The sequence below is a fragment of the Cervus elaphus genome, chromosome 5 (genome assembly GCF_910594005.1).
Source record: "Cervus elaphus chromosome 5, mCerEla1.1, whole genome shotgun sequence".
NCBI classification, from domain to species: domain Eukaryota; kingdom Metazoa; phylum Chordata; class Mammalia; order Artiodactyla; family Cervidae; genus Cervus; species Cervus elaphus.
The window spans coordinates 18,085,564-18,111,242 of NC_057819.1; the positions used below are offsets into that span (position 1 = coordinate 18,085,564).

At 46.0% G+C, this 25,679-nt stretch overlaps 2 protein-coding genes across 8 annotated transcripts in view; one reads left to right on the plus strand and one right to left on the minus strand.

Moving 5' to 3' along the window:
- HVCN1 (hydrogen voltage gated channel 1) overlaps nt 1-19,813 on the plus strand; it is a 32,715-nt gene extending 12,902 nt beyond the window's left edge. For both annotated transcript variants that reach the window (XM_043901865.1, XM_043901864.1), the window contains exons 4-8: nt 6,721-6,999; nt 11,338-11,442; nt 15,170-15,401; nt 17,497-17,609; nt 17,963-19,813. In XM_043901865.1, coding sequence (XP_043757800.1) covers nt 6,721-6,999; nt 11,338-11,442; nt 15,170-15,401; nt 17,497-17,609; nt 17,963-18,028 — 795 coding nt within the window. In that variant the 3' untranslated portion in view covers nt 18,029-19,813. The remainder of the gene's footprint in view (nt 1-6,720; nt 7,000-11,337; nt 11,443-15,169; nt 15,402-17,496; nt 17,610-17,962) is intronic.
- TCTN1 (tectonic family member 1) overlaps nt 18,315-25,679 on the minus strand; it is a 44,621-nt gene continuing 37,256 nt past the window's right edge. For 3 of the 6 annotated variants that reach the window (XM_043901862.1, XM_043901860.1, XM_043901863.1), the window contains 6 exons: nt 25,033-25,158; nt 24,550-24,635; nt 23,901-24,041; nt 22,048-22,210; nt 19,863-19,988; nt 18,315-19,420 (listed from right to left, as the gene is read on the minus strand). In XM_043901862.1, the coding sequence (XP_043757797.1) occupies nt 19,277-19,420; nt 19,863-19,988; nt 22,048-22,210; nt 23,901-24,041; nt 24,550-24,635; nt 25,033-25,158 (786 nt within the window). In that variant the 3' untranslated portion in view covers nt 18,315-19,276. The remainder of the gene's footprint in view (nt 19,421-19,862; nt 19,989-22,047; nt 22,211-23,900; nt 24,042-24,549; nt 24,636-25,032; nt 25,159-25,679) is intronic. The other 3 variants (XM_043901857.1, XM_043901859.1, XM_043901858.1) reach the window with 3 other exon arrangements.

Consider the following 25,679-nt stretch of genomic DNA (forward strand, 5'->3'; position numbering starts at 1 on the left):
TCTGTCCGTGGGATTCTCCAGGCAAGAATACTGGAGTGGGTTGCCATGCCCTCCTCCAGGGAATCTTCCTAACCCAGGGATCAAACCCGAGTCTGTTAGTCTCCTGCATCGGCAGGTGTGTTTTTTACCACTAGCACCACCTGGGAAGCCTAGCTTCTGGTGGTTTCTGGCATTCCTTGGCTTGTAGAAGCATCACTCCAATCTCTCCCTCCATCTTCCCATGGCCTTCTCCTCTGAGTGTCCCCTCCTTTTCTTTTCTTTTTTTAAACATTTATTTATTTATTTGGCTGTGCCAAGTCTTAGTTGCAGCATGTCAGCTCTTTAGTTGCAGTATATGGGGTCCAGTTCCCCAACCAGGGATCAGACATGGGCCCGCTACATTGCGAGTGCAGTCTTAGCCACTGGACCACCAGGGAAGTCCCCCCTCTTTTTCTTATAAGGACACTAGTCACTGGATTTAAGGTGCATTCTAAATCCAGCATGATTTTATGTCAAGTTTTTTTTTTTTTGACTGCACCATGCACCTTATGGGATCTTAGTTCCCTGACCAGGGATTGAAGCCCAGGTACTTGGCCATGAGAGCTGGGAGTCCTAACCACTGGGACCTCCAGGGAACTCCCAGCAAGATCTTGACATCTGCAAAGGCTTATATTCCAAGCAAGGTGACATTCTGAGGTTTCAGGTAGACATGGATTTGGGACAGCCGTGTTTCAACCCACTGCACCCTCCTAGCTGGTAGATCTCTGGTCACAGCCTGCCTGGCCTTTTCTCAGCCGTATCTTGTAACATGGGGGCCTTTAGGTCATACAGCCCAGCCCAAGGGTAGGCTTGCTCTGCCATTTTCTGTGTGTGTGACTTTGGACATATCACCTTTTTCACCCAGACCCAAAATGATGACTTTGACCTCAGAGAGTTGTTAGGCATTAAAATGAAACAGTGCATTTAAGGAACTTACCAGTGTGCTGTTATAACAAATTATAAACAATCAGCAATAATAGATGTTGCTGCTATTGTATCTTGTTTGGGAGTGGGAGAGTTGATTAACGGGGCTTCCCAGGTAACTCATTTGCCAGTGCAGGAGACATAAGAGAAGTGGGTTTGATCCCTGGATCAGGAACATCCCCTGGAGGTGGGCATGGCAACCCACTCCAATTATTCTTGGCTGGAGAATCCCATGGACAGAGGAACCCGGTAGGCTACAGTCCATAGGGTCACAAAGAGTCAGACAACAGCTGAAGTGACTTAGCATGCATGCACGCACGTGTTGATTAATAAGCAAATTAAGTCCCCAAAAGTAGGCTCTGAGAGGGAATGGGGAAATGGGGACTTAGCAGACATTCAGCCCTGGGAATCAGCAGTCAGATGAATTTCTTAAAAAGTACCTATTTCAGTGATTGCTGGATGACCATGAAATAGGGACTTTCCCCCTCCTACAGATGACAGCTTCAGAGTCTGAAAAATAGACATTCACAAGAACATTTTATTCCACATCAATTGTAGGTCTGATTTTTTGTTTGTTTGTTTTTCCCCCTCTCTCCCAGGTAGTAATTTTTCCGGTATAATACCTGTCATGTGTAAATGAGAAGTAGGCAGTTACCTTTGATGGATAGCTCCTGTGGTTTTGTTAAATCGTTTATTAAATATTTATTGAGCCCCTCCCTGTGAGGGGAGGAACAACATCTGCCCTCCCGGGGTTCACAGATTAGTGCCGGAGACAGACAACCTTGAGATGTCACAGTGTTCATTAGTGGCTTGATGGGGAAGTGGAGGAAGGACCCTCACCCAACGTGTGGCAGTTAAGGAAGGCCTCCCAAGGGAGGTAAAATTGATTCTGTAAGACCTGAAAAAGAACTAGGGTGAGGCAGATGGGGGGTATTCTAGGCGGGGTGGGGGTGGTGGGGCACACAGGTCATGTGAAGTACTGGAAGCAAGAGAGAGTGGTTTATTCCAGAACCACAGTGCGTTTAGTGCAACTGGAGTGTGGTGGAGGCTGGGGAAGGGTCCATGAGAGCTTTGACCTTGTCCTGAAGGCAGCAGTTGACAGGGGATGAGGGTGAGGGGGTGAGGGACTGAAAGTAATGGGAAGCGGGGGAGGGAGATAGGCAAGGGCAGACACAGCCAGCCCAGCATTGGAGAAAGGTGACCCTGGCCACCACTGGATGGAGAAAGGGTCAGAGGTAAGAGGCCGAGTCAGGAGGTTGGTGCAAGTGTCCCCAAAAGAGATGAGAGTGGTAGGAGAGAGATGAAGAGAAGGTGCAGCAGGTATGGTGTTCAGGAGGTGAGAGTGACAGGCCTGATGGAGAGATCGGAGCCAAGAGTGATCAGTTCTGGACTTGAGCGGCAGGGTGGATGTGACTCCATGACCTAGGCCAGTGTGGAAGGGGAAGTAGATTTGGGGGGAAAGAAAAGAAATTAGTTCAGTTTGGATGACAGCAGACTAATGACCTGGCAGGATATCAGATGGCAGGCTGGAGACTGATTGACACCTGAGCAGCCTCGAGAACACAGATGTGCAGAGACCACCGAAGTGGGGAGTGGCCCTGTGCCAGGGCAAGCTCGGGGTCAGGGACTCAAGGACTTGCGGTGGTGTGGGGGCAGGGACGTGGTACAGGAAGAGCAGCCAGAGATGGGAGAAGAATCAAGAGGAGGCAAGATTGTCAAACAGAACCAAGTCCACACTGTGAGAGGATACAGCCCAGTCCGGGTGGGAACCACAGTCGTGGGCTTTGATACAGAACAGTGACCCAGAGAGAGCAGAGCCAGAATATACTGGGACGGCAAGGGTTAATGCAGGAGAAGTGGGGACAGTTCAGTGCCAAGGACTCCACTGGTCTAGGTTCTCCGGATTGCACATGATAGAAGCAACTAAATCTGGCTTCAGCCAGAAAAGGAATCTTTCAGTCCATATGACTAAACACATGGGGTTGCAGAGACAGACAGTTTGGGACCAGTAACCAGTGAACTGAGATATCCACAGGTGATGAAGAAGTCGGAGGAGTGGAGGTGAGAGTGTTTCTTATTGAGGAATGATAATACCAGCGGGTACTTACAGAGGGTCTGCTCCTGGCACTAAGGCTGGTGGTCCCTGCAACTCGCTGAGTGGGTCCTTCCATCTGCCTGGGCAAGGTCGGGGGCGGGGCGGGGGGCGGATGCCGAGAGCGGAGAGTCCAGGGTGGGTGGTGAAGCTGCCGAGGCTCACAATGTTTTCATGATCTTTGTCTTTTCTGGAATTTTGCTGCTTCTGGCATGACGAAATTTTGACTTAAAACTAGAGTTGTTTTCTGCTCTGCTGGGTGCCATATTTTCATTCCAAATTACTGAAAGTTGCTTCTTTACTGGATGCAAAGTTTCAAAAAATGTTTTCTGTATAAAATATGAATATGGTTTTTGTAGCACACCCTGAGGTTCCCACCATGCTGAGAATTAGTGCAAGAGGTTTCTATCTGCCAGATGAAGTGTTTTGGTGGAGGGGATCATGGCCACTAACCACCCAGAAAGATTCAGGTTGGCTGTGGGCCTGATCCTTGGCCAGCCTTGAGAACCCAGTAATTGGAGGCACCAGGGCCCTCCACCAACAGGCACTTGATGGGCTTCTGCGCTAGGTCAGGTGTCACGTGGTACTCTGGGGACTCAGAATCTTGGACCTATATGTTTGTATTTTTCCATTAAATTTGGAGATTTTTTCCAGGTGTTATTTCTCCAAATATTTTCCCTCTCTTCTCTTTTTGGTACTCCAGGTACATGTATATTAGGAACTTAATGTCCCTGAAGCTCTGTTCTTTTTTTTTAGCCCTAGCCTTTTTTCTCGTCTTGCTTCCACTGGGTAGTTTCAGTTTTTTATCTTTAAGTTCCCCGATATTTTCTTCTGCAGCATCTAATCAGCTATTAAGCCCATCCAGTGATTTTTCATTTCATATATGTGTTTTTCAATTCTAGAATATCCATTTGGATTTTTTATAGTTTCCATTTTTCTCTTGAGATTCTCCATTTGTTCCCTCATTAAGTTCATGTTTTCCTTGAAATCCTTGAACATATATATAAGTAACTATTTTCAAACCTTTGTTGGCTAATTTCGTTGTCTCCATCCCTTTTGAGCTAATAAGCTGATGTTTTATTGGTTTATGACCACATTTTCCTGCTTATTTATCTGTCTGGTAATTTTTTATTATATGTTGGACATTATGAATGTTATGTTGTTGAGAGTATTTTGCTGTCTTCTTCAATAGAGGACTGAGTTTTGTTCCAAGAGGCAGTTAATTTACTTAGAAATAAGCATAATCTTTTTAAAAGTCTTATTTTTAAGCTTAGTTGGGATAGGTCTAAGGTAGCCCTGACTGGAGGGCTAGATTAGGTCTATATATAAGGCATGGTTTTTCTGGAATTTCCACTGAATACTCAAGAGTATTCAATAAGATCTCTCTACTCTCACTGTTTGAAACTCACAGATCTCCCAACCCAGACCTATGTAAATCTCTGGTAGTTGTTCAGCTCACAGTTCCCTAAGAGTTTTTTTATGTTTTGTTTTCCCCTGAAAGTTATATTTTGTCCTGTTTCATGGAGTCTTGCTCTGCACATGTGAAGTTTAGGACTCAGCCTAAGTCCAATACTTGGAGTGTTTTCTCTCTGCACTGCTTCCTTTTCTTTGGTACCTTGCCATGCAAATTCCTGAGGAAGTAAAGTTCAATAACCCTGAACTATAATCTTTGTCTCCACAGTCCAAAAAGTACCTCCAGGCAGAAAGCTAGAGTGATTGTGGGGCTCATCTTATTTGTTTCTCTTCTCTCAAGGATCACAGTACATTTCATACATTTTACCCAGGTTTAGAGTTATATTTTATCTAGTCTCATGGCAGGTACTCTAACTGGTGTAGTTGTTTATACCAGTTACCGTGTCATTGGTCAGAAACAGAAATTTCATTCTTTTGTATGTTTATGCTCACATTTTCACACATTCCAAAAACAATACATGGTAGTATTTGGTAGCCATTGAGGTAGCAGGAGACTCAGAAAGTGGAATTTGAGAAGCCAGTGAAGGAAGTTTTTGAAGAAAGGGAGGGATCTTTCTGTGTTCAGTACTGCTGAGGGGGTACACATGGATGTCATCAGTGATACACAGAGACATGGTTCATTCATTTTAACTGCTGTATAAAATTCCATCACATGAACAGAGAAAATTCATTTCTCTATCTCCTACCATTTAGGTGAACGTTTGCAGTGAACGTTCTTGAACATGTCACTGATTTGAGTACATGTGGGCGAGTTTCTCTTTGAAACCTATCTCGGGGTGGGATTACTAGATCATTAACTAGTATAATTTCAACTTGATAAAACAATGCCAGATTGCTTGGAAAAATAGTGGTGCCACTGTCTGTTCCTACCTTCAGGGTTCAAGAGACCCCCATTGCTTCACACATTCACTGTTTGCCATTGTAGATTTTAAAATTCTTGCCAATATGAGGAATGAAAAGGTGTGTGATTGTTACTTCAATTCACCTTTTCCCAAATATTAGTGAAGTTGACTGTCTTGGCTATCTGGGTTTCCTCTCATGTGACCTGACTGGTAATATCCATTAACTAGTTTTCCATGGAGTTGTCTTTTTTGGGTAAGATTTCTTTCTATATTCTGGATGCTAGAATCTTTGTCTATTAAATGCATTGCAAATATTTACCCCCAGTCTGTGATGTGTCTTACTTTGTACAGGTTGTGTATGTGTGTGAGAGACAAACATTTTTAGCTTTGGTGAGTCAGGTTTATTGATTTATTTTGTGTTTTTTGTCTTATTTAAGCAATCCTTCACAGTACTGATACTTGTCTGTATTTTGTTTTTAGACTTTTAAAGTTCTTTTAAATGCATTTATATAGATTAATACAAGTGAAATTTATTCTCTGTTTGGTGTGAGGTAGGATTTTTTTTCCCCCTTGTTGGAAAAGCCAAGTGTCCTAACTTCTCCAGTGTTTTCTCACTGATCTGGACTGCCATTGCCATCACATCCAGGTTCTCACAGTGACCTGGGTCTGTTTGGGGCTCTCTTTTCCTGTTATGCTGATCATATTGCCTCTTCTCTTAACCATACTTGAAAGTTTTCATTATTGAACTTTAGAAAAAATTTGATGTCTGGGAGGGTAAGTTGGGTAAAGGAGTGGAAAGCTTATTTGCTTTTTTACTTTGAAGTCATCGGTCTTTAAACAACTGTCTATAATTATTTAAAACAGCACTGGCTGAACTTAGGAAAAATCCACTTGCTGCCCAGACCTTTCTAGGACACATCGGTGGCGAGGGTGGCTTCGCTTTTGTGTGAAACTTTGGGCACTTTTACTTCTGCCTTTGCCCTTTCCCTCCCCTACCAACTCTCACCTCTGGGTTTTTCGTTTGTGATGTCTCTGAACCAAGCGCTGCTATTGGGTCTTCCGGTATTTACATGCGGGCCCGTGGTGGGTGTTTTGCGACTGGGCGGCAGTACCTCTCCTGTTGGTTACTGCCAACCGGACCACAGTGGCAGGCCTGACGGAGTCTGGGGTTTCCTGTTGCCTCACCGGCGCTGAGACCCTGGATTCCAAAAATAAATGCACGAAAAACCACTGTGACCTCACGGTCTGCGCTCGCACGGTGCTCTAAGCGCTGGACAGTCTTCACCCCGGGCCGGCCCAGGGGGCTCTGCTCCCCCCGGAGACTGACGGACAGGCTGCCTGAGCGCTCGTTCTCTGTCCCCCTTTCTTCAGGCAGTCACACGCAGGGCCAGGGTGGCTCCCGCCGAGAGGATGAGCAAGTTCTTGAAACACTTCACCGTCGTCGGGGATGACTACCACGCCTGGAACATCAACTACAAGAAGTGGGAGAATGAGGAAGAGGAGGAGGAAGAAGAGCAGCCGCCGCCCACTGCAGCCTCGGCCGAGGAGGGCAGAGCCACTGACCCCACCCCGGCCCCGGCCCCTGTGCCCAGGCCCCGCCTAGACTTCAGGACCACTTTGAGGAAGCTCTTCAGCGCCCACAGGTTTCAGGTAGGTGGGCAGAGGCCCAAAATACCTTGGGTGGGGCAGAGCCATCAGCCCAAAGTCACGAGGTCAGGTGGGGGACCCATCTCTGTCACCAGTTCCTCCACTCCGCAGATATCTACCCAGCGCCGATCGATCGATCTTGTGCAGGGCAGGTCCCCTGTTGTCAGGGGCAGGGTAAGTCCTAATCCAAAAGTCAATTAAAAATTCATCACCTGATGAATACATTAAACAAAATGTGATTCACCCCTACTCAGCTATAGAAAGGAATGGAGCACTGACACATGCTATAGTGTGGATGCCCCTTGACAACATGATCCTAAGTGGAAGAAGCCAGACCCAGAAGGCCACATGTCTTATAATCCCATTTATGTGAAATGTCTCGAATACATACATCCACAGAGACAGCAGAATAGAGGGAATGGAAGGGGGGAGTGACTGCGCAATGGATGTAGTTTCCGGTTGAGGTAACGAAAATGTTCTAGAACTAGACACCAGTGATGGTTGAACAACCTTGTCAATGTGCTTAAGGCCTCTGAACTTTATGCCAACCTTAAAGGAGTAAAAATGTTAAGTTTTGCAATGTTAAATGTTAAGTTATGCAAAATTTACCCCCTACACACACAAAGGAAATGAAAGGATAAATTGAGGGGGGGTAGTCTCTTGTGAAGTGATGCTGAAAATATCTGCCTGGAGTAACCAGCCCACCACCAATCTCCAGGTGTGGTTATGGGGAGGCCCTGAGAGGGAGACGCAGACTTCAAAGAGTAGCAGAAGGAATAGGACTTCCTACAGGGTTCAGTATCAGTCCCAACGTGAGTGGAGTCTGGCCAGCCCTGTCTGAACCCCATCCCGCCACCCCAGCGTGGGTGAGCAGGTGTCGCAAGCATGTTCTGAGACCCAGCAGAAAGTGGGAGGCTCCTTGTCAGCCCAGTCCCTGAATGGAACTCTTTGGGGGCCCCTGCTGCAGGTTACCCCTCTTCAACCATGATAACCCAGCTCCTCCCTGGAGATGGTGTCCCTTCTGAAAGTAGAGAGAAGCAGCCCTTGCCTCTCCCATCACTGACTTTGCTCCAGGGTAAAAGAGAAGAAATTATTTTGGTCTTTTTTTTTTTCACTCTCGTGTGACTTATAGAAACAAAGCAGGCAACCCAGCACTCCTGGCAGCTCAGCGCTTTCCTCTGTAGCTCTGCCAGAAGAGGAAACATGGTATTATGTTGTTGGGGTTGAAATCCCAAACCCTCAATTTCAGGAGCAGAAAGAAGGAGCCAGCTTCCTCCCAGCTGCAAGGGGAGCCCTGGGGAGGTCCCCCCTCTCCTGACTGGGCCCCCCAGGCCACGTGGCTCTGGGGAAGAGCAGAGGAGAGGTGTTTATTCATTCACTCAACAGTCACGAATCTTAGCTTCTGCTATCACTGGGGTCATGGCAGTGAGCGTGGTGGACACATCCCTGCCCTCACTTGCAGAGGATGGATGCTCCGTGGAGAGGCGGGCATTCCAGAAATCAGACAGATGCTGGATACAAGTGGAGAGAAGCCTTCTGCAGGGAAACAAAGAGGGGAAGTGGCTTTGAGAGATCCTCAGGGTTGGGGAGACCCGACTGAGGATGTGAGGCAGAGCAGGTGATACTTCACCTAACACCACGAGGCTGGGCAGGAGTGCGGTCTGTGGATGGGAAGGGAGGAGCTTCCCAGGCAGAGGGGCCATGTTTGCAAAGGGCCCGAGGGAGGAAAGAGTCTTCAGCATTGGAGGAATTGAGAAGGGTCCACAGGGCTTGTGTGTATCCAGCAGTGGAAAGAAGGCACTGGAAGTCCACCCGCTGGCAGTGGGCAGCCTTCAGTGTCCCGAGTGTGTGGTGGGGAGGCAGTGACGTGAGCAGTTTGTAGAGGGGCCTGGAGTGGAAACAGGGGGGCTGCCTCAGGGTAGGGAGTAAGGGTTCAAGGGTTTGATCTCTGCAGATAGAATCCACATACAGGAAGGTTCTGGAATCCCCTCTCTTGGGTGCAGTCTCCACCTGTTCCCATGGTCTGAGGTGACCAAGGTGACTTATATAGTTGACTGTTGTCACTTCTCACAGGATGGCACAACCAAGCAAAGGAGAGAACTTGGGGTGAGTCAGGCCTCCGTGGTAGCTACAGACAGGCAGGGGACCATGGCCAGGAAGGCCAGGAGGAGCCTCACTTTTATCACCTGCTGGCTGTGGCCAGGCCGTCTGCTGAGCGCACATCACACTTGATCTCACTCGATGCTGCCATTGTCAGTCGGGGTGGGAAATGCAGCCGAGTCCCGTCTCCCCTGCAAGGACACTGAAGCTTGTTAGAGCTAACGCCAAGGCACGGCAGAGCTGAGAGCTGTGCCCAAGGTCCAGGCTAACGGGGGAGCTGGCCCAGGACTGGCCGCCCCACAGCCCGCTACACCCTGCCCCTCTGGGTGCCGCTGCTTGGGTGGCTGTCTTCCAGTGAGGACCTGGAATTAACCCACTTCCCTGAATTCTCAGCGTTTTTCCTTGTGATGTGGCTCCCCTCAGAATTAGTCCTGCTTTGTGAACTGGTGGATTCAGAACCTTAGGAGTCAGTCACTTCATAGAGGCCAGGGTTGGGACCCAGGCACTGTAGTTTTGTGACCCTGGGTCTGTCTCTCGATCACTTTTTAAAACTGAGGTGAAATTAAAATTAATTAATTAAATCATTTTATGATCAAATTAATCATTTTAAAGTGGATAATTCAGTGGCATTTATTTAGTACAATGATGTTGTGCAGCCATCACCACTATCTAGTTCCAGAACACTTCCATCGCCCCAAAAGAGATCTAGTACCCATTAGACAGTAACCCCCAGTCCCCGACAAACCCTAACCTGCTTTTTGCCTATACCGGACATTTCATGTAAATGGAATCCTACAATGTGTGTGACCGTTTGTGTTTGGCTTCTCTCACTTAGCATAATGTTTTCTAGGTTCATCCACACTGTAGCGTACATCAGTGCTTCATTCCTTTTTACGACTGAATATCCAGTCTGTTTTTAATATCTCTGTGCCTTGGTTCTAGACCAGACAAGCTCTTAGATCCCTTTAGCTCCAACATGAAACCAAAGAGGGAGGGAGGGAGGGAGGGACGGAGGAAAAAAGGAAAGATGCTGTCTGAGGCTTGAGTCTTCATTAAGCTACTGAATTCGGATTTGTGTGAATATTTCATTACAGAGCACTTTGCCATACAATTTTCAACAATAAACCATGTCATCAAATACTTTAATTAGTGACATAATTGTTACAGATCGAAATGGTCAAAAGGTTTAATAGTCCATTCTTTATAGGCCTGAACTGGTTCAATTGCGACCTGAAACTGCAGAAACTGCCAAGATAATGGCAGACTAATTCTCAGAGGTCAAGATCTATCTGCCTGACAGTGTAAGAGGCAAGGCCCCCAGGGAAGTGACAGTCTAGTATGTTCAAGGGAAGAAAGAGGTCACACAAGGGTCAAGGGAAAAAAGAGGAACCCCCCACTTGGGGTTCCTCCTGTTGCTGCCATTTCCACCACTCCCACGTCATCCCTGTGGTCTCCCCAGATGCCATCACCTCCACCCCACCTCTACTATCCAATTCACCATCATCCCCACCTTCATCACCATGACCACCCCCACCACCATCGGTGAGACCACCCACTTACTTCACCCTGGTCCCGCCCCTGCCAGCTCCCCGCTCCAGCAGGTCACAAAACCCATGAGATTGTCTTTCCCTCAGCTCCTCTCTGTTTCCCAGGACACCCAGAACGAACTCTACCCTCCCCCTGCAGTGAGCACATGGGGGTTAGGGTGGGCACCTCAGGTCTCCAGTCTGAAGCTGTTTGACGGGCACAGTGGACGTCACCCTAACCCAGCTGCATGGAGGAGGCATCACTAGAGATCCTCCCGCGACTTAGCTCTCTGAGGCTGGATGTTTTATTTATTGTGCCTCTGTTCTGGGTGTACCCAGGCAAGCAGCAGTTCCCAGAACTAGAAACACAAAAGCTTTAAAAAACATTACTACTTATTTTTTGCCATCTAGGAATTAGCAGTTTGGTTCGAGAGATGCTGAGAAGCAGTGAGCTTCTGAGTTACGAGAAAGACCAGTGGTGACCGAGGGTCAGTCAGTGAGCTGCACGGAGGCTTTAGGACAGGCACGGCGCCAGGCTGGAAGGAGGGGCCCCTGTGAGAGGAGCTGGCCCCCAGCAGGCCTCCTGCAAGGCACTGGAGCTGCTGTGGGCAACTGGTCTCCCATCCTTGACATCCAGGTGTTAACAGCCCTTAGAGATGGAAGGAAGGTCCCTGTTTAGGTCTCATGGTTTCTTGCTTCTTCCCTCGGTCCACAGGTTATCATCATCTGCCTGGTCGTCCTGGACGCCCTCCTGGTGCTTGCCGAGCTCGTTCTGGACCTGAAGATCATCCAGCCCGACAAGAATAACTATGCCCCCAGGGTAGTGTGTCCACAGCCCTTTAACACGGTTCACTCTTGTTACCTGCACTGAGGGTGGGCGGAGGGAGCAGCACCCGCAGAGAATCACCCAGGGCTTCTCTGAGAGTAGTTTGATGGGGTGCTTTCAGTCAAAGAGCAGAGCACATGTCTTCCTTTCCCAGTTGTAGACATGAGTTCCCTACAAGCAGGAGACCTCAGGTCACTTGATGGCTTACAGGCTTGCATCTTGAGCTGTCCAAGACAGAGCTGGAGTCTGTCACTGATTCTCAAGCCAGGAGAAGGATTCCTTCCCATTCCCCAGAGGAGGACAGGCTGTTTGTCCTCCTGTCAACATGCTGACGTGGTCCCTGTGCTTGGAGCCACTGGGGGACGCGCCCACCATTCAGTCCCTGATTCACAGTTACTGCCTGGCCCATCCCAAACAGTCATCCAGAGGGCAGTGGGTGCACTGGAAATGCACCCTGTGTCCCTATCACCAGTAACTGGGTGAAGGCCAGGGGCTTAAAAACATTTCACCACACCCTTTGAAAAAAAATTCAGTGGACTGTGCATCAGTGTCTTTTCAACCGGCAAGAGGACAGGAAGAAAACATTAAACCTCCTTCCTACTCGTGGCCCCTTTGACCAAGGCAGCCGTTAACGTTCTCTTCTGTGACACTTGAGTCCTCCGGTAGATGGATAATCTTTTCTCTTGCTCTACTGTTTAATAGAATCAGTAACTTACCACCTATGTTCACTGTCTTGTGCCTTTTTTCTTTACTTTTTATTATGAAAAATGGCAAATATACATTTTTCTGTATTTGCTTTCTTTATACACATACACACAAACATGCTCATATATTTTTGACCGTTTGAAAGTTAGACATCGTGACACTTCATCCCTGAGTACTTCAACAATGCCTAAGAATGAGGTTTTTCTCCTGTAGAACCATAATAGCATTATTACACTTAAAAAAGTTATAATTCCATAGTATCTAATAACCAGTTTTCATTCAAATTTCCTCTTTCATGGTGCATTTTTTTTTCCAAACTAGATTTCTGACATTATATTTGAGCTCCTTTAAAGTCACTCAGTTGTGTCCAACTCTTTGTGCCCCAAGGACAATACAGTCCATGGAATTCTCCAGGCCAGAATACTGGAGTGAGTAGCCTTTCCCTTCTCCAGGGGATCTTCCCAACCCAGGGATCAAACCCAGGTCTCCCGCATTGCAGGTGGACTCTTTACCATCTGAGCCACCCTGTTGCTTTATTCTGTTTCCTGTATAACACAAGTTAGGTCAAGAGGCTCAAAAAACAAGAGTTCTTCAAGGGTGGGCTATTTTTTATTTATTTTTAAATCTCATGGCACCTTGGGCCAGGGACCCGCTATTAGTCTGCTGGATCACTTGATTCAGGTTGTAAATGCTGAGCTGTTCCACTGTCCAGGGACACTTTTCCCTTTGCAGTTGTAAATGATCCACACGGTGACACTTGAATATCATACAAACTGCTTCCCCAGTTAGCATCCATCGATGATCATTGTGTGAGTCTGTGAACACACTGGCTTGCAAATCAGTGATTTCTAATTCTGCCTTTCCTTCTACATCAACTAGTCAGTATCATTTTATCAGTTCAGTTCAATTGCTCCGTTGTGTCAGACTCTTTGTGACCCCATGGACTGCAGCACACAGGCTTTCCTATCCATCACCAACTCCCAGAGCTTACTCAAACTCATGTCTGTTGAGCCAGTGATGCCATCCAACCATCTTATCCTCTGTCGTCCCCTTCTGTTCCTGCCTTCAATCTTTCCCAGCATCAGGGCCTTTTCAAATGAAGTCAGCTCTTTGCATCAGGTGGCCAAAATATTAGAGTTTCAGCTTCAGCATCCTTCCAATGAATACTCCAATGAATTCATTCCTTCCAATGAATACTCAGGACTGATCTCCTTAGGATGGACTGGTTGGATCTCCTTGCAGTCCAAGGAACTCTCAAGAGTCTTCTCCAACACCACAGTTCAAAAGCATCAATTCTTCGGTGCTCAGCTTTCTTAATAGTCCAACTCTCACATCCATACATGACTACTGGAAAAACCATAGCTCTGACTAGACTGACCTTTGGCAAAGTAATGTCTCTGCTTTTTAATATGCTGTCTAGGTTGGTCATAGCTTTTCTTCCAAGGAGCAAGCGTCTTTTAATTTTATGGCTGCAATCACCATCTGCAGTGATTTTGGAGCCCCCCAAAATAAAGTCTGCCACTGTTTCCATTGTTTCCCCATCTATTTGCCATGAAGTGATGGGATCAGATGCCATGATCTTAGTTTTCTGAATGTTGAGATTTAAGCCAACTTTTTCACTCTCCTCTTTCACTTTCATCAAGAGGCTCTTTAGTTCTTCACTTTCTGCTGTAAGGGTGGTGTCTGCATATCTGAGGTTATTGATATTTCTCCCAGCAATCTTGATTCCAGCTTGTGCTTTATCCAGCCCGGCATTTTGCATGATGTACTCCGCATATAAGTTAAATAAGCAGGGTGACAAAATACAGCCTTGACATACTCTTTTCCCGATTTGGAACCAGTCTGTTGTTCCATGTCGGGTTCTAACTGTTGCTTCTTGACCTGAATACAGATTTCTGAGGACGCAGGTCCGGTGGTTTCATATAGCCATCTCTTCAAGAATTTTCCACAGTTTGTTCTGATCCACACAGTCAAAGGCTTTAGCATAGTCAATAAAGCAGAAGTAGATGTTTTTCTGGAACTCTCTTGCTTTTTCAATGAGCCAATGGATGTTGGCAATTTGATCTCTGGTTCCTCTGCCTTTTTTAAATCCAGCTTGAACATCTGGAAGTTCACGGTTCACGTACTGTTGAAGCCTGGCTTGGAGAATTTTGAGCATTGCTAGGTGTGAAATGAGTGCAGTTGTGTGATAGTTTGAGCATTCTTTGGCATTGCCTTTCTTAGCGTGTATCACAAGAACACAGCCTTCTTTTCAGTGTTCAGTTTCAAATGGTCCCAGATTTGGTCACTGTGAGCCTCTTTGAGCTGACTGCTCTGTCCTTTTGACAAGACTCTTGCCTTTGAGTATTTCTTGCTTTCTGGGCCAGGATGATGTCTCAGCTCTCTTCATACTTTCCCTGCCCCAGAATGGAAATGGTTCCTTTAGTGATGACTAGTATTTATAAATCTAGATCTGGGAACTCTCTTCACTTATCATCCACCTTGGTGATCATTTCTAGTAAATACTTATGAATCAGCCTTGGTCTTTTGAACAACTGTGTACTACTCCATGGGGAGGTACTGTAATGCTTTTATTTTTTTTCTTTTTTTCCATTTATTTTTATTATTGTAATGCTTTTAAAAGGACCCTAGTCTAATGAACATTTCTGTTGTTCTACAAATAATGTAGAAAATCGTCTGTTCTGCAAATGGTGCTGCAGTAAATATCCTTACTGTCTTTGTGCACATGTGAACTTAGCTGTATGATAAATTCCTAGCAGTGGAGCTGCTGGGCCAAAGGGCATGGTGGATGTTTTCAGTTCTGCCACTGCCCCATTTGCCCTTCAGACAGCAATATCTGTGATGTTCCCAGCTACGGTCAGAGCCCGAAACCAGTGCCTGGTGCTGGCGGGAATGTGGGATTGGTCAGGGGAATGGATTCTCTCTGGTGACTGGGCAGGTGCATTCAAAGCTGGCTCACCCGTGGGAACCACCTCAGCCACATGAGCCACTCTCACGTGTCTTCTCTCCCCCTCAGGTGTTCCACTACATGAGCCTTGCCATCCTCACCTTTTTCATGATGGAGATTTTCTTTAAGATATTTGTCTTCCGCTTGGAGTTCTTTCACCACAAGTTTGAAATCCTGGACGCCATCGTGGTGGTGATTTCCTTCATCCTCGACATCGTCCTCCTGTTCCGGGAGCATGAGTTCGAGGCTCTAGGACTGCTGATCCTGCTCCGGCTGTGGCGGGTGGCCCGGATCATCAACGGTATGTCCCCTGCGCTCCTGAGTGGGGGCGCTGGGGTTGGGGGGTGGGGGGTGGGGCAGTGGGTAGAGCCTGGAAGGGGCACAGAGCCCCCGGTCCTTCTCCTGGCAACCAAGAGAAACATGAAGTGGTCTGCTTTGGTGTCCCACTGCCACCTGTAGTTACAAATTGACACCAGGACATGTGCCCTGAGAGGAAGGACCCTTCTCCTTTAGGCTCTGTTTTCATGATTAATGAAGGATGTTAATAGAAAGGGTTATAGACCAATCCCTGATCTGTTCCCAAAGTACTTTTTTTCCTCACGAGGTGTTTCCTAAAGAGAGTTTTATCAAACCCCGTCCCACCCTGGGAGGGACACCATCAGGGAGGGGAGCAAGGAAGCTGAGAAACACTGCATTAGATTCTGCCAGCTTGCGGAAAATCACAACACGAGTGAGCACGATGAAGGCTCTGAGAATGGCCAGTGTTTTCCAAGTTGACACTTTGGGAGGAAATAACACCTGTCAGCCTGCTGTAGACTCTGGCTCTGGAGAACTCGCTGGGGGAAACACCGCTTTCCCGGATTTTAGGCACATGTCCTGTTCCTCACACACTCCCTGCGGGTGTGGGGAGCCTCTGTTTCAGAGAAGCTGTTTGTGTTGTGATTTTATGTGGACTCAGTGACTGGTCAGAGGTTCAGCCGTCAGTGAACGCCTGTCTGTGGACCTACCACGTCAGAATCACCCTCAGCGCTCTAAGTGGCGAGTCTGGTGCGGAGGAGCCCAGGCCGGGTGTCTGTTCGCGAAGCACTCCCAGGTGATCGGTGTCCAGCAGGTTTTGGAATCCCTAGACTAGGGCCCAAGCCGATGGGCTGTGGGTGGTTGTCAGGAGACCAAGTGAGCAACAGTGAGGCCTGCTGGAGGCAGGCCCGTCCCCTGCCAGGCGCAGTGAGTCCCAAGACGCTTCCTTTGTTGGGTACCGCCCGGCAGGGTAAGGGCCTGTGCAGTGGCTCTGTCGAGCACACGGGCTTTGGAACCTGCCAGTTCAGATCTAGTGATTTAGAGTAAAGCCTATTAAGAACATTTATTTGGATTCTGTCAAAGGAAATAAAGGAAGCTATTCAGATAACGTGGAGGATGCTTATGCCGACTGATTTTTTTCAGACAGAAACATACTCTGTGCAAAGGTTATGTGAGGTAGCTAGACTGTGACAGACTATCAATGACTCATGAACCAGCTACTACCCAGTACTCTTCACATCACACTGTTGTGAGAAGTGTTCATTTTGTCTAAAAAAAAAAATTGCTGCGAGGTGTAGGAGGACTGGCTACTGCCCATTATTACACTGCTCTAAGATTTCAGTGTGAGTGAACATAGGCTAAACCAGACTCAGTGGGACAGCCAGGAACACTGTGAACCAGGAATGGCTGCTTCCAGGCCTAGTGGGCACCACACACGTGGGTGACGGTCCAGACTCGGTCACTCACACTTGGAAGGGGGCAGAATAGCCCCACTGCAGCACAGGCTTTGAGGCCTCATCCCCACTGTGGTGTGGGCGTCGGGGAGCCCTGTCCCCGCTGCGGTGTGGGCATCGGGGAGCCCTGTCCCCGCTGCGGTGTGGGCATCGGGGAGCCCTGTCCCCCCTGTAGTGTGGGCATCGGGGAGCTCTGTCCCCACTGTGGTGTGGGCATCGGCGAGCCCTGCCCCAGCCAGGGTTCAGGTTAGTGCCTGACAACTAAACTGGCCACAGCTCTGGAGGCAGAAAGTGGGGAGAGTGACAACCCCAAGCTTGAGCATTTCCAGACTTGTACTTAGTGCTGCTAAGTAGCAGAACGTTTATGAACAAGGTCCCTTAAGGAGCTTAACCCTCATCTGGTCAGTGATTATTTTTAAGGATTTCTCACACCAGGCAAGCCGAAGAAGTATGTCTCAGCTGGGTACTGAGCAGCTCAGAAATGAAAAACCTGACCCTCCTAGTTATGATGCCTTTAAGCCATGATGATTGTTTTATTTCTCACTGCTCTTCCCAACTGTATACATTTATAAGGAATGCAGAGTTTTTTCCCAAGTGGTTAAATCAGAAATTGGTATCATAGAGACCCTCACCATTATTTTTCAGGGATAATTATCTCGGTTAAGACACGTTCAGAACGGCAACTGTTAAGGTTAAAACAGATAAACATACAACTGGCCACCAAGATCCAGCACCTTGAATTCAGCTGCTCTGAGAAGGTAAGAAGGTGCTTGGGAAAACACCCTGTGTTTACAGATTGTTCCCTCCCAGCCAGGCCTCGGCTCTCATGGGGCCGTTAGCCCAGAGCCCCTCTTCCCTCGGTCAGGCCTTCCTTGTCCTTTCAGATTCAGCTCAGGCACTGCCTCCTCCCCTGCAGCTTCACCAGGAACCCCCTCCCCTAGTGTCTCTCCTCACTGCTGTCGCTGTTGGGCCCTGAGTGATTTCCATGAGGAGTGTGGTTTTCATTCAGCTCTGTGGCCCAGTATGTGCCTGGGGCTTACTGCATGACTGCCACATGCCTGGTGAGGCTCAGAAGGTAAATTCGGTTATTTGTCTGCTTTTGTAATAACAGGAACAAGAAATTGAGAGACTTAACAAGCTATTGAGACAGCATGGACTTCTTGGGGAGGTGAACTAGACGCACACCTTCTCCAGCCCAAAGGGAAGACCTGCCTCATGGGCTTGTGACGAGGAAGACAGCCGCCCCTCTGGGGCCATGTCGGGGAGAGATTTGGTTTGATGGCTTTGCCTCACTGCTGCCAGCTCGGATTCTGGGGGACACAGCCTTTCAGAGGCTCTATTTCTTATCTTGGTGTGACTGAGAATCTCCCACCCCACACTGTGTAACAAATGTATCATAAACTATATTTTTCTCATGTTGAACACTTAACTCTTGCTTGAAAATGAACAAGCTGGACAATTACTAGCCGTATATAAAATTTAATCTCATCAAATGTACAGTTTTCACTTTTCACATGTATATTGAGGGATCAGTACATCCTTTCCTATGAGCACTCTGAAAAACAAAAAAGAAAGCTATCTTAGCTATCAGCACATTCTAGAAGTCTTTTACATGTCCAAGCTGTTCTAAATAGTTAACCACAATTTCCCCCAAGGAGGCCATTCTTGAGTACCTAGCCCCCTCCTCTGCATCCTCCAGCTTTTAGCTGGCTCCACCTAGTTCTGCCACCTGACAACATTTTCCTCAGTTACTGTACAATTAATGTATAAAATAGACTCTCTCCTTCCCTCGGGCCCTCCTACTAGATCCTTTCCAGCTTCAACTGCTTGGAATCACTTGGTGGCATCCCAGACCAGCCCACTAACTGGAGAGCAAGCTAGCTCCGGTGCCTGGTACAGAAGTGGCAATTAGACCCAAGACTCTACTGTAATTAACATGACATTTGGGGGAAGATCCCCTTGTGAGGCCTTGTCCTCTACTCGCGTGATTTTAAACAATTTGCTATTTTTGTACTCATTTCAGCAGGACCTGAAAAGGAAGAAAACCTGAACTAAAAATAATATTTTAAAAATAACTCACATTTAAAGCAGGGGATGAATAAACTGGATAAACCCTCAACGCCTGCACTACTTGAGGGTCTGTCCTCTTGTCTTCTCAAAGGTGCAACTTGGTTTCCATATACGACTTATGTGTTGAGAGTACTGGAACTGGCTAAGACCAGATGATGCCCCCTTCTAATGTCAGACCAAGTAGAATGACATTCCCGAAGGGAGACAAGAGGAGGGAAGTGAGTGGAGAGGAAGTGTGCTGGTCTAGGGGCAATCTCAAGGGTTATAATAAAGTAGAATGTCTCCGAGGGACCATGGACCCCACACGTGCTGAATTTTGCAGATATGGTGTAGTTTCCTTACTTAACGACTTACATCAAACAAATGGGAAGAAGAAATTAAAGGGCAGCCTGGCGTTGATGGTTGGCCGAGCTCTGAAGCCTGCCTCTGCAGGTGCAGACACATCCACAAAAGTAACCGCAGTGGAAATAAGAATCGTCCTTTCATTTCCTGAGTTGGTCTGTAATACAAAATCAGAGTGATGCAAGCCTTGCCCTCCAGTGTGTTATCAGGATAACAAAGATGGGACAGCTTCCATGCCCTTCCTCACCCAATAGCTGTCAGTTCATGAATCTGATAGGTACGTGAGGGCTCATCAGTCACTAACTCAGAGAAGAGAGACAGTTTTCACTCAGGTTGTCCCTCACACACTGATGTCATTCATAACTCAATTCTGACAAGGATTTTAAAGATCAAATCTAAACAAGAATGCAAATGTGAACAAAACCACTTTGTTCAGTGGAGGTTTTTCCTTTAAGCAAACAATGACTGCTAAATTGTTTTAAGAATCCAGATTGTTTAAATTTTAATTATTATTTTTTACAAAATAATAAATTTCACCTATCACAGCTGAGTTTTGTCTGGCCTTGTGTCTTAACCTGAACCTTTAAAATTAGGCCTACCTCAGGAAAGGAAGATGAAATTAGATTTGCAGTTACATTGACTATTTTAGCCTGTGGGTTCAATAAGGATCCGTATTTAGTCCATCTCACTTCTACCGTCAGAGCCACTGGGAGCTGGCAGGAATCCTGTACAATAATATGCCATTAATCAATTTGAGTATTATACAACCTTAAGTCAAACTTAATCTGCAGTTCAGAGTTTTAATTATAAAATGTTTCCCATATTACAAAATGTTCTGAACAAGAGAATGAATAGACTCTAGAAGTTCAGATAAAAACAGCTTAGAAGTAGAATGTGTTTTAAAAGTACTCAATGCTCCAAAAAAATTTTAATACCTAAAGCATAATTTTTCTAGCCCTTCCTGTTTCTAAAGAGACCAGCATTACCTGGGAGTTGTACCCCCAACCATGGACCCTCCAGGGCCCTGACAGGTCTAACTGCACCCACCCATTTACATCTACCTCAGAGATTCTTTAGGAAAGGAGTTGGCATGGGGGGAGGAGGAAAGGGAATACAGTATTATTAATAGTCAGAAATTAAACCTGACTGCATATCATGTTAAAATGTACTTAGAGGAAATTCAAGTCCTTTCTTTTTGCTTATCTGATTTCATAGGTTGGCAATTAAGATATTATGTCAGGGTACACAGGCGCTGTCTTAAGTTTTCAAAGAAGTTAACTCTCACTCTCAATGGAGGGCACTGGTGGCACAACGGAGCTGCCCAGTTCAGGCCTGGACACCGGAAGCTGGGCCTGAGACCTCTGTCCCAGGGTCTTTGTTTGCTCAGTCCTAAGGGGAACATGGGTGAAGGGGGCCTTCCAGACCTCTTTCCTGTTTTACAGTTGGCAAATGTGATCATGTTAAAGCTGCCCGATGGGGAGATGGAATTCCACTGGAGTATTCTACTTTTTGTGTATGTATGTGTGAAATTTTTCCACAATGAAAGGTTTTTAAAAATACATTTCTTTGGGGCATGCAAAGCTAGCATACCTGCTAAATTTGGTGCTGGCCAAAAAGGCAAGGGTGGAATTCCTTGGCTTAGCACTGTCTCTTAAGAAATTTGCAGGCTCAAAAATCCTTGAGAATATCCTGTCATTAGGAGAAGATGCAACACGCAGCTGGTTCAACTGAGCCCAGCAGACGCTCTCGTGTTGGCTCTGCCTAGAAGGCTGGGATGAAACCCGCTCCGGGCCCTCTAAGCTCCCGACTGGCACAGACCCCAGCAGTGCTTGTGTCCATGCTGCTGCATCTCCCGCCACAACTTATGTCTTCCCTTCTGAGGGAGAAGTAACAACTGGGCATCTTAACCAATCTGCAAGAAGCTGGAAGCAATCTGCCTGGTTCACTGAGGCGGCAAAGCTGAGCCAAGACTTAGCTGAACCGCAGGGACTGAGTAATCATGGGTCTCTGGTGGGGACTCAGTGGGGAGGGTGGGATCGGAGCTAGTGAGCTAGTCCTCACCCCATTGTCCCCATGCTATAAATGTGCTAGGCAGATAATGAGAGGCCTGAAGAAACGGTGACAAGAAAAAGCCGGGCAATTAAAGGATAAAGATGGAGAGCACGCCTCCACTGAAGGGGCCGGCCCACACTCTGACTGCTGAGACAAAAGAAAAAGGTGGGCAGAAGAACCACATGTGATCTGGAACCTATTTGTAGGATGTCAATTTCCATTAAACTCTTCTGGGAACTTTAGAATTGAAAGCTCTCATGGGTGGAGTGCTTTTATAGACCAGGGAACAATGGATGGGACAGCTCTGCAGATGGGACGAAGTCTTACTGAAACAGTCCTAACACTTCACCTATCATATCATGATACCTAGAGAAGGCCTTGCATAACACCAACAAGGAACAGAATGGTGACTGGTGGTGGTCCCCATTTATAGAGTGACCACTAGGCACCATAAATGTTACCTGATTTCAACTCTCAACAAGCCCTGAGGGCAGTAATACAACTATGACGAAAAAGAGGCTCAAACCCGTAAAATTGCTGGCTGAATCGCTGCTAACTACAGGCAAAATCAGTATTCAAGATCCAGGCCCATCTGACAACAAAGTCCAAACTCCCACCCACAGCCAACCACCCCCTCAACAGGTGCCCCCCACCTCCATCTCCCCACAGTGAGAGGGGCAGGTGCACGCTGGAGACCACTAGCAAAGTGGTCTTCAGCTTCTCCCCATTTACCTTCACATGGGATGTCTGGGTGATGAAATAGACGGGCACCCAGTCCAGCACATCCTGGGCCTTGGAATTTCCAAAAGAGGCCACATAATCTGGGAAGCCCTGACCCTTTAGCAGGCTCTTCATCTTCTGCGCTACCAGCCGACACGTGAGAGCTTTGGTCAGTCTTTTGGGAAGGAGAATGAGGTCAAATGAGGTGACTGTTCAAACCTACAGTTTCTTTTTTTTTTTAATAAATGTCAAGGTCATGTTTAATTATGACATTTCTCTAGCACACAAAAAGTACTAAAAATAAGAAACAAGGGCATCTGTCTCAAGGTATTAGCCATCTTTATGTTACATTGGCCAAATACCTTACTTTAATACAGTGTTAGTACCCATATCTCTGATTATAGAATATTGTACCTGCAGTGTTTTTATTTTTACATTCCTCAACATTACACATATTCTCTCTAGTTTCTTTTCTCACTCTCCAAAAAGGGGATTATTTGAAGTTAAAGTGTTTCTCACTTTGTGAAATTTTGGTTAGCCAGGGAGATGAATCCAAAACAAAGTTTCCCAAACTATATTCCATGGAGAAGCTCTGTACAAGAAGGGTTCCATGGCCAAACATTTGGGAAATATTACATACCCATGTCCCCACTGAAGTACACTGACATACTAAAGAGTCTGAGAAGTGCTTACTTAGTAAGGAATCATGTTTTGAACATTAATTTGGCGCTTCCCAAACATATTAAACCACAGACTTACCCCTGCTGACATTATGGAAATATTTCCCACAGAACCTCCTTTCAGAAATCCTAGTCTAACACGATCAGAATAATGTAAATGGTGAATTTTGGTCTAACCAAAATAATGATGTAGATACCCTGGGGAGATATAAGGATGGGAAGCAAGTGGCTTGTGGGGTAGGGGACCAAAAAAGAAAGAGCCAAATCTTCATCTCCCATAGTGGGAACTCAAATAAATAAAGTCATAAGAAAATAAACAAGCATCTACTGGACAGCAAAGGGAACTACATTCAATATGCTATAATAACCTATAATGGAAAAGAATCTGAAAAGAATATAACTGAATAACTTTGCTGTGCACCTGAAACACTATAAATCAACTTTATACCTGAATAAAAAAATAAAAACAAAAGCCATAAAACAAAAAAAATCAAGAAGCAGCATTATATATGGGTTATTTAAAGATTTGGGGACAAAAACTCAAGCATGAGTTGAAAGTGATTGCCTCTGGAACTCTGGGATAGGGAAAATGAAGGTAGTAAGTGCTGTCTTTAGAACAAGCCACAGAGCTGTTCAACAGTTTACATTATGTTTGACAATAAAAAGATAAATAAAACATAAAAAGCCTTGATATTTTTACTCTGCCATATCTGATAAGCAGAAAGAGTTTTAATGATTTTCCTTTGAATCATGACAAATAGTTTATGGTTATGAGAATTAAAATTGGCAAACCAGAAACTACATCATTGTAGAATAAATTATTGTTACTATGGCTGCTACCCACTAATAATATGCTAATGAGCTTGTCAGCTGATGTAGAAGTTCGATTAAAATGGGAAGGGCTAGATAACTAACAAGGACCTACTGTATAGCACAGGGAATTCTAATCAATACTCTGTAATGACCTATATGGGAAAATTAAAAAGAGGGGATATATGTATAATGACTCACTTTGCTGTAAACCTCAAACTAACACAACACTGTAAATTAACTATACTCCAATAAAAATTTTATATATATATATAAAGTGGGAGAACACAGGGAAAACAATGGAAAGAATAAGAGTGTTTTTGGTTTTTTTGATCAATGCAAACAGGCTCCAACAGAAGCAAGTTGCTCTCTTACCTGAGTTTACAGCCAGATTGCATGTTGTAACCAAATAATACTGGGGCCCGGATCCCCTCTACTGCTAAGCAGTCTTGCTCAGTTGTGCTACGAAGAAGAGTAAGTTGTCCATATCTATTCGTGGTCTGAATGATCCCAGACATTCACAGGTTAAGGGAGTTGCCCGGTACTGAAGCAGCAGATTCTTAGGAGATGGTGTCATGTGTGTGACATGAGATTTGAGTGAGACCCAAATATCCCTTCTCTAGGCCTTGGGGATTTTGACAGTTATTTCCCAGGAAAAGGGAAAATAGTTGTAACTGTTTTCCTTGATTAGGAGAGCCTCAGAAGAAAAACTCTCAGAAACTGGCCCTTCAAAATTAATTCCACATTTTCAAACCACTAATTTAACAGTCTCAGTTTAAGTGTAAAATCAAAGACCTCTAAACATCTGTCAACCCTTCTGTCTGAAGGTTTTACCTGTAAGACACTGCTGGTCCCTGGGCCATGCTGTCCCACCCCATCCCCTGCCGGCTGTGCAGGCCAAGCCCCCCGAAGGCAGCTCTGGCCGAGGCCAGTCTCTCCAGCCCTCAGGACCCTCAGTGATCAGAAGCGCAGCCCACACACGCGGACAGGGAAATGAGGCTTCTCTACAGAGCCAAAAGGATATCCCTTCTGAGGCTGGAATCCGGCAACTAATGGGAGCCCCACCACATAACCAGGGTTTCCACTGAGAGGAACTGGCTTTGCGTTTTGCTGAAAGACAGTGCAGAAATGCCTCCAAGTAATTCTCACTTTAATAAGGAAATGGCAAAGGGAAAATGAAATGGTTTTCATAATGAAATCTGGGATTACCAACCAATGAAAGGATTTCTCCCCCTACTCAGAACTATAAATATATCTGCGGAGTGTAGGAGTACATCATGCTATATAAGAACAAGCTCACAGGGAGGAGAAGCTTATTCCCAAGTGGAAAAGACACAAGGACTCTGGCTGGATTTTGTGACAAGCTTCCACAGGCTATATGTGAGCCCTTTGTTCCGAAAAAATGGTTGTAGTAATACTTCTAATTTGAGATTTTTTTTTTCACTAATTCATGATTTCTTTATACTTGGCAATTATTGATACTTATATGAAAACTTATCAAACTTACCTGAATAAAATAAATTTCAAACTTTTGCTGGAGTGGAACCATTACACTGCTCACTGCTCCCAGAAGAAGAAAGAGATCAGCTTTTATTACCTCACCTGCATCTGTATATGTAAGGCTGTACGTCACCTAAAAACAAAAGGATATTTCAGATACATCTGTTCCCAATATGTTTCCGTAGCTGTATTAATAACTCACATTAAAAAAATATACATCTAGGAGGCTATCCCTTCCCACTTCTCATGCAGAGAGAGAAGCGTGTCTCTCCTGTCCAACCAGATTATGGGAGGTATTAGCTCAGCATCAGCCCCCACTGACAGGGGCATCTGAGCCTTTCTGTGCCCAATCACAGAAGGTACAAGTCAGCTGGCCTGGGCAGAATGTAAGCAGCCTATCTCTGCAGATAAATGTGTTAAAACAACAGCAGTGACAACAAATTATGATGTATTCTTATAAGTTACTAGGTTTGTGGAGAAAATCACAGGTGATTACTTCAAGGACAAAGAAGTGACCTCTGATGAGACAGGATAAAGGCAAGCAGGAGGCCAAGACAAGAAAAGCAATACCATTGGATGGGCCAGAGGGTGGCCAGTTACCCCTCAGGACCACACCCGGCTTGAGCCGGCCACAGACAGAGTGAACTTTCAAAG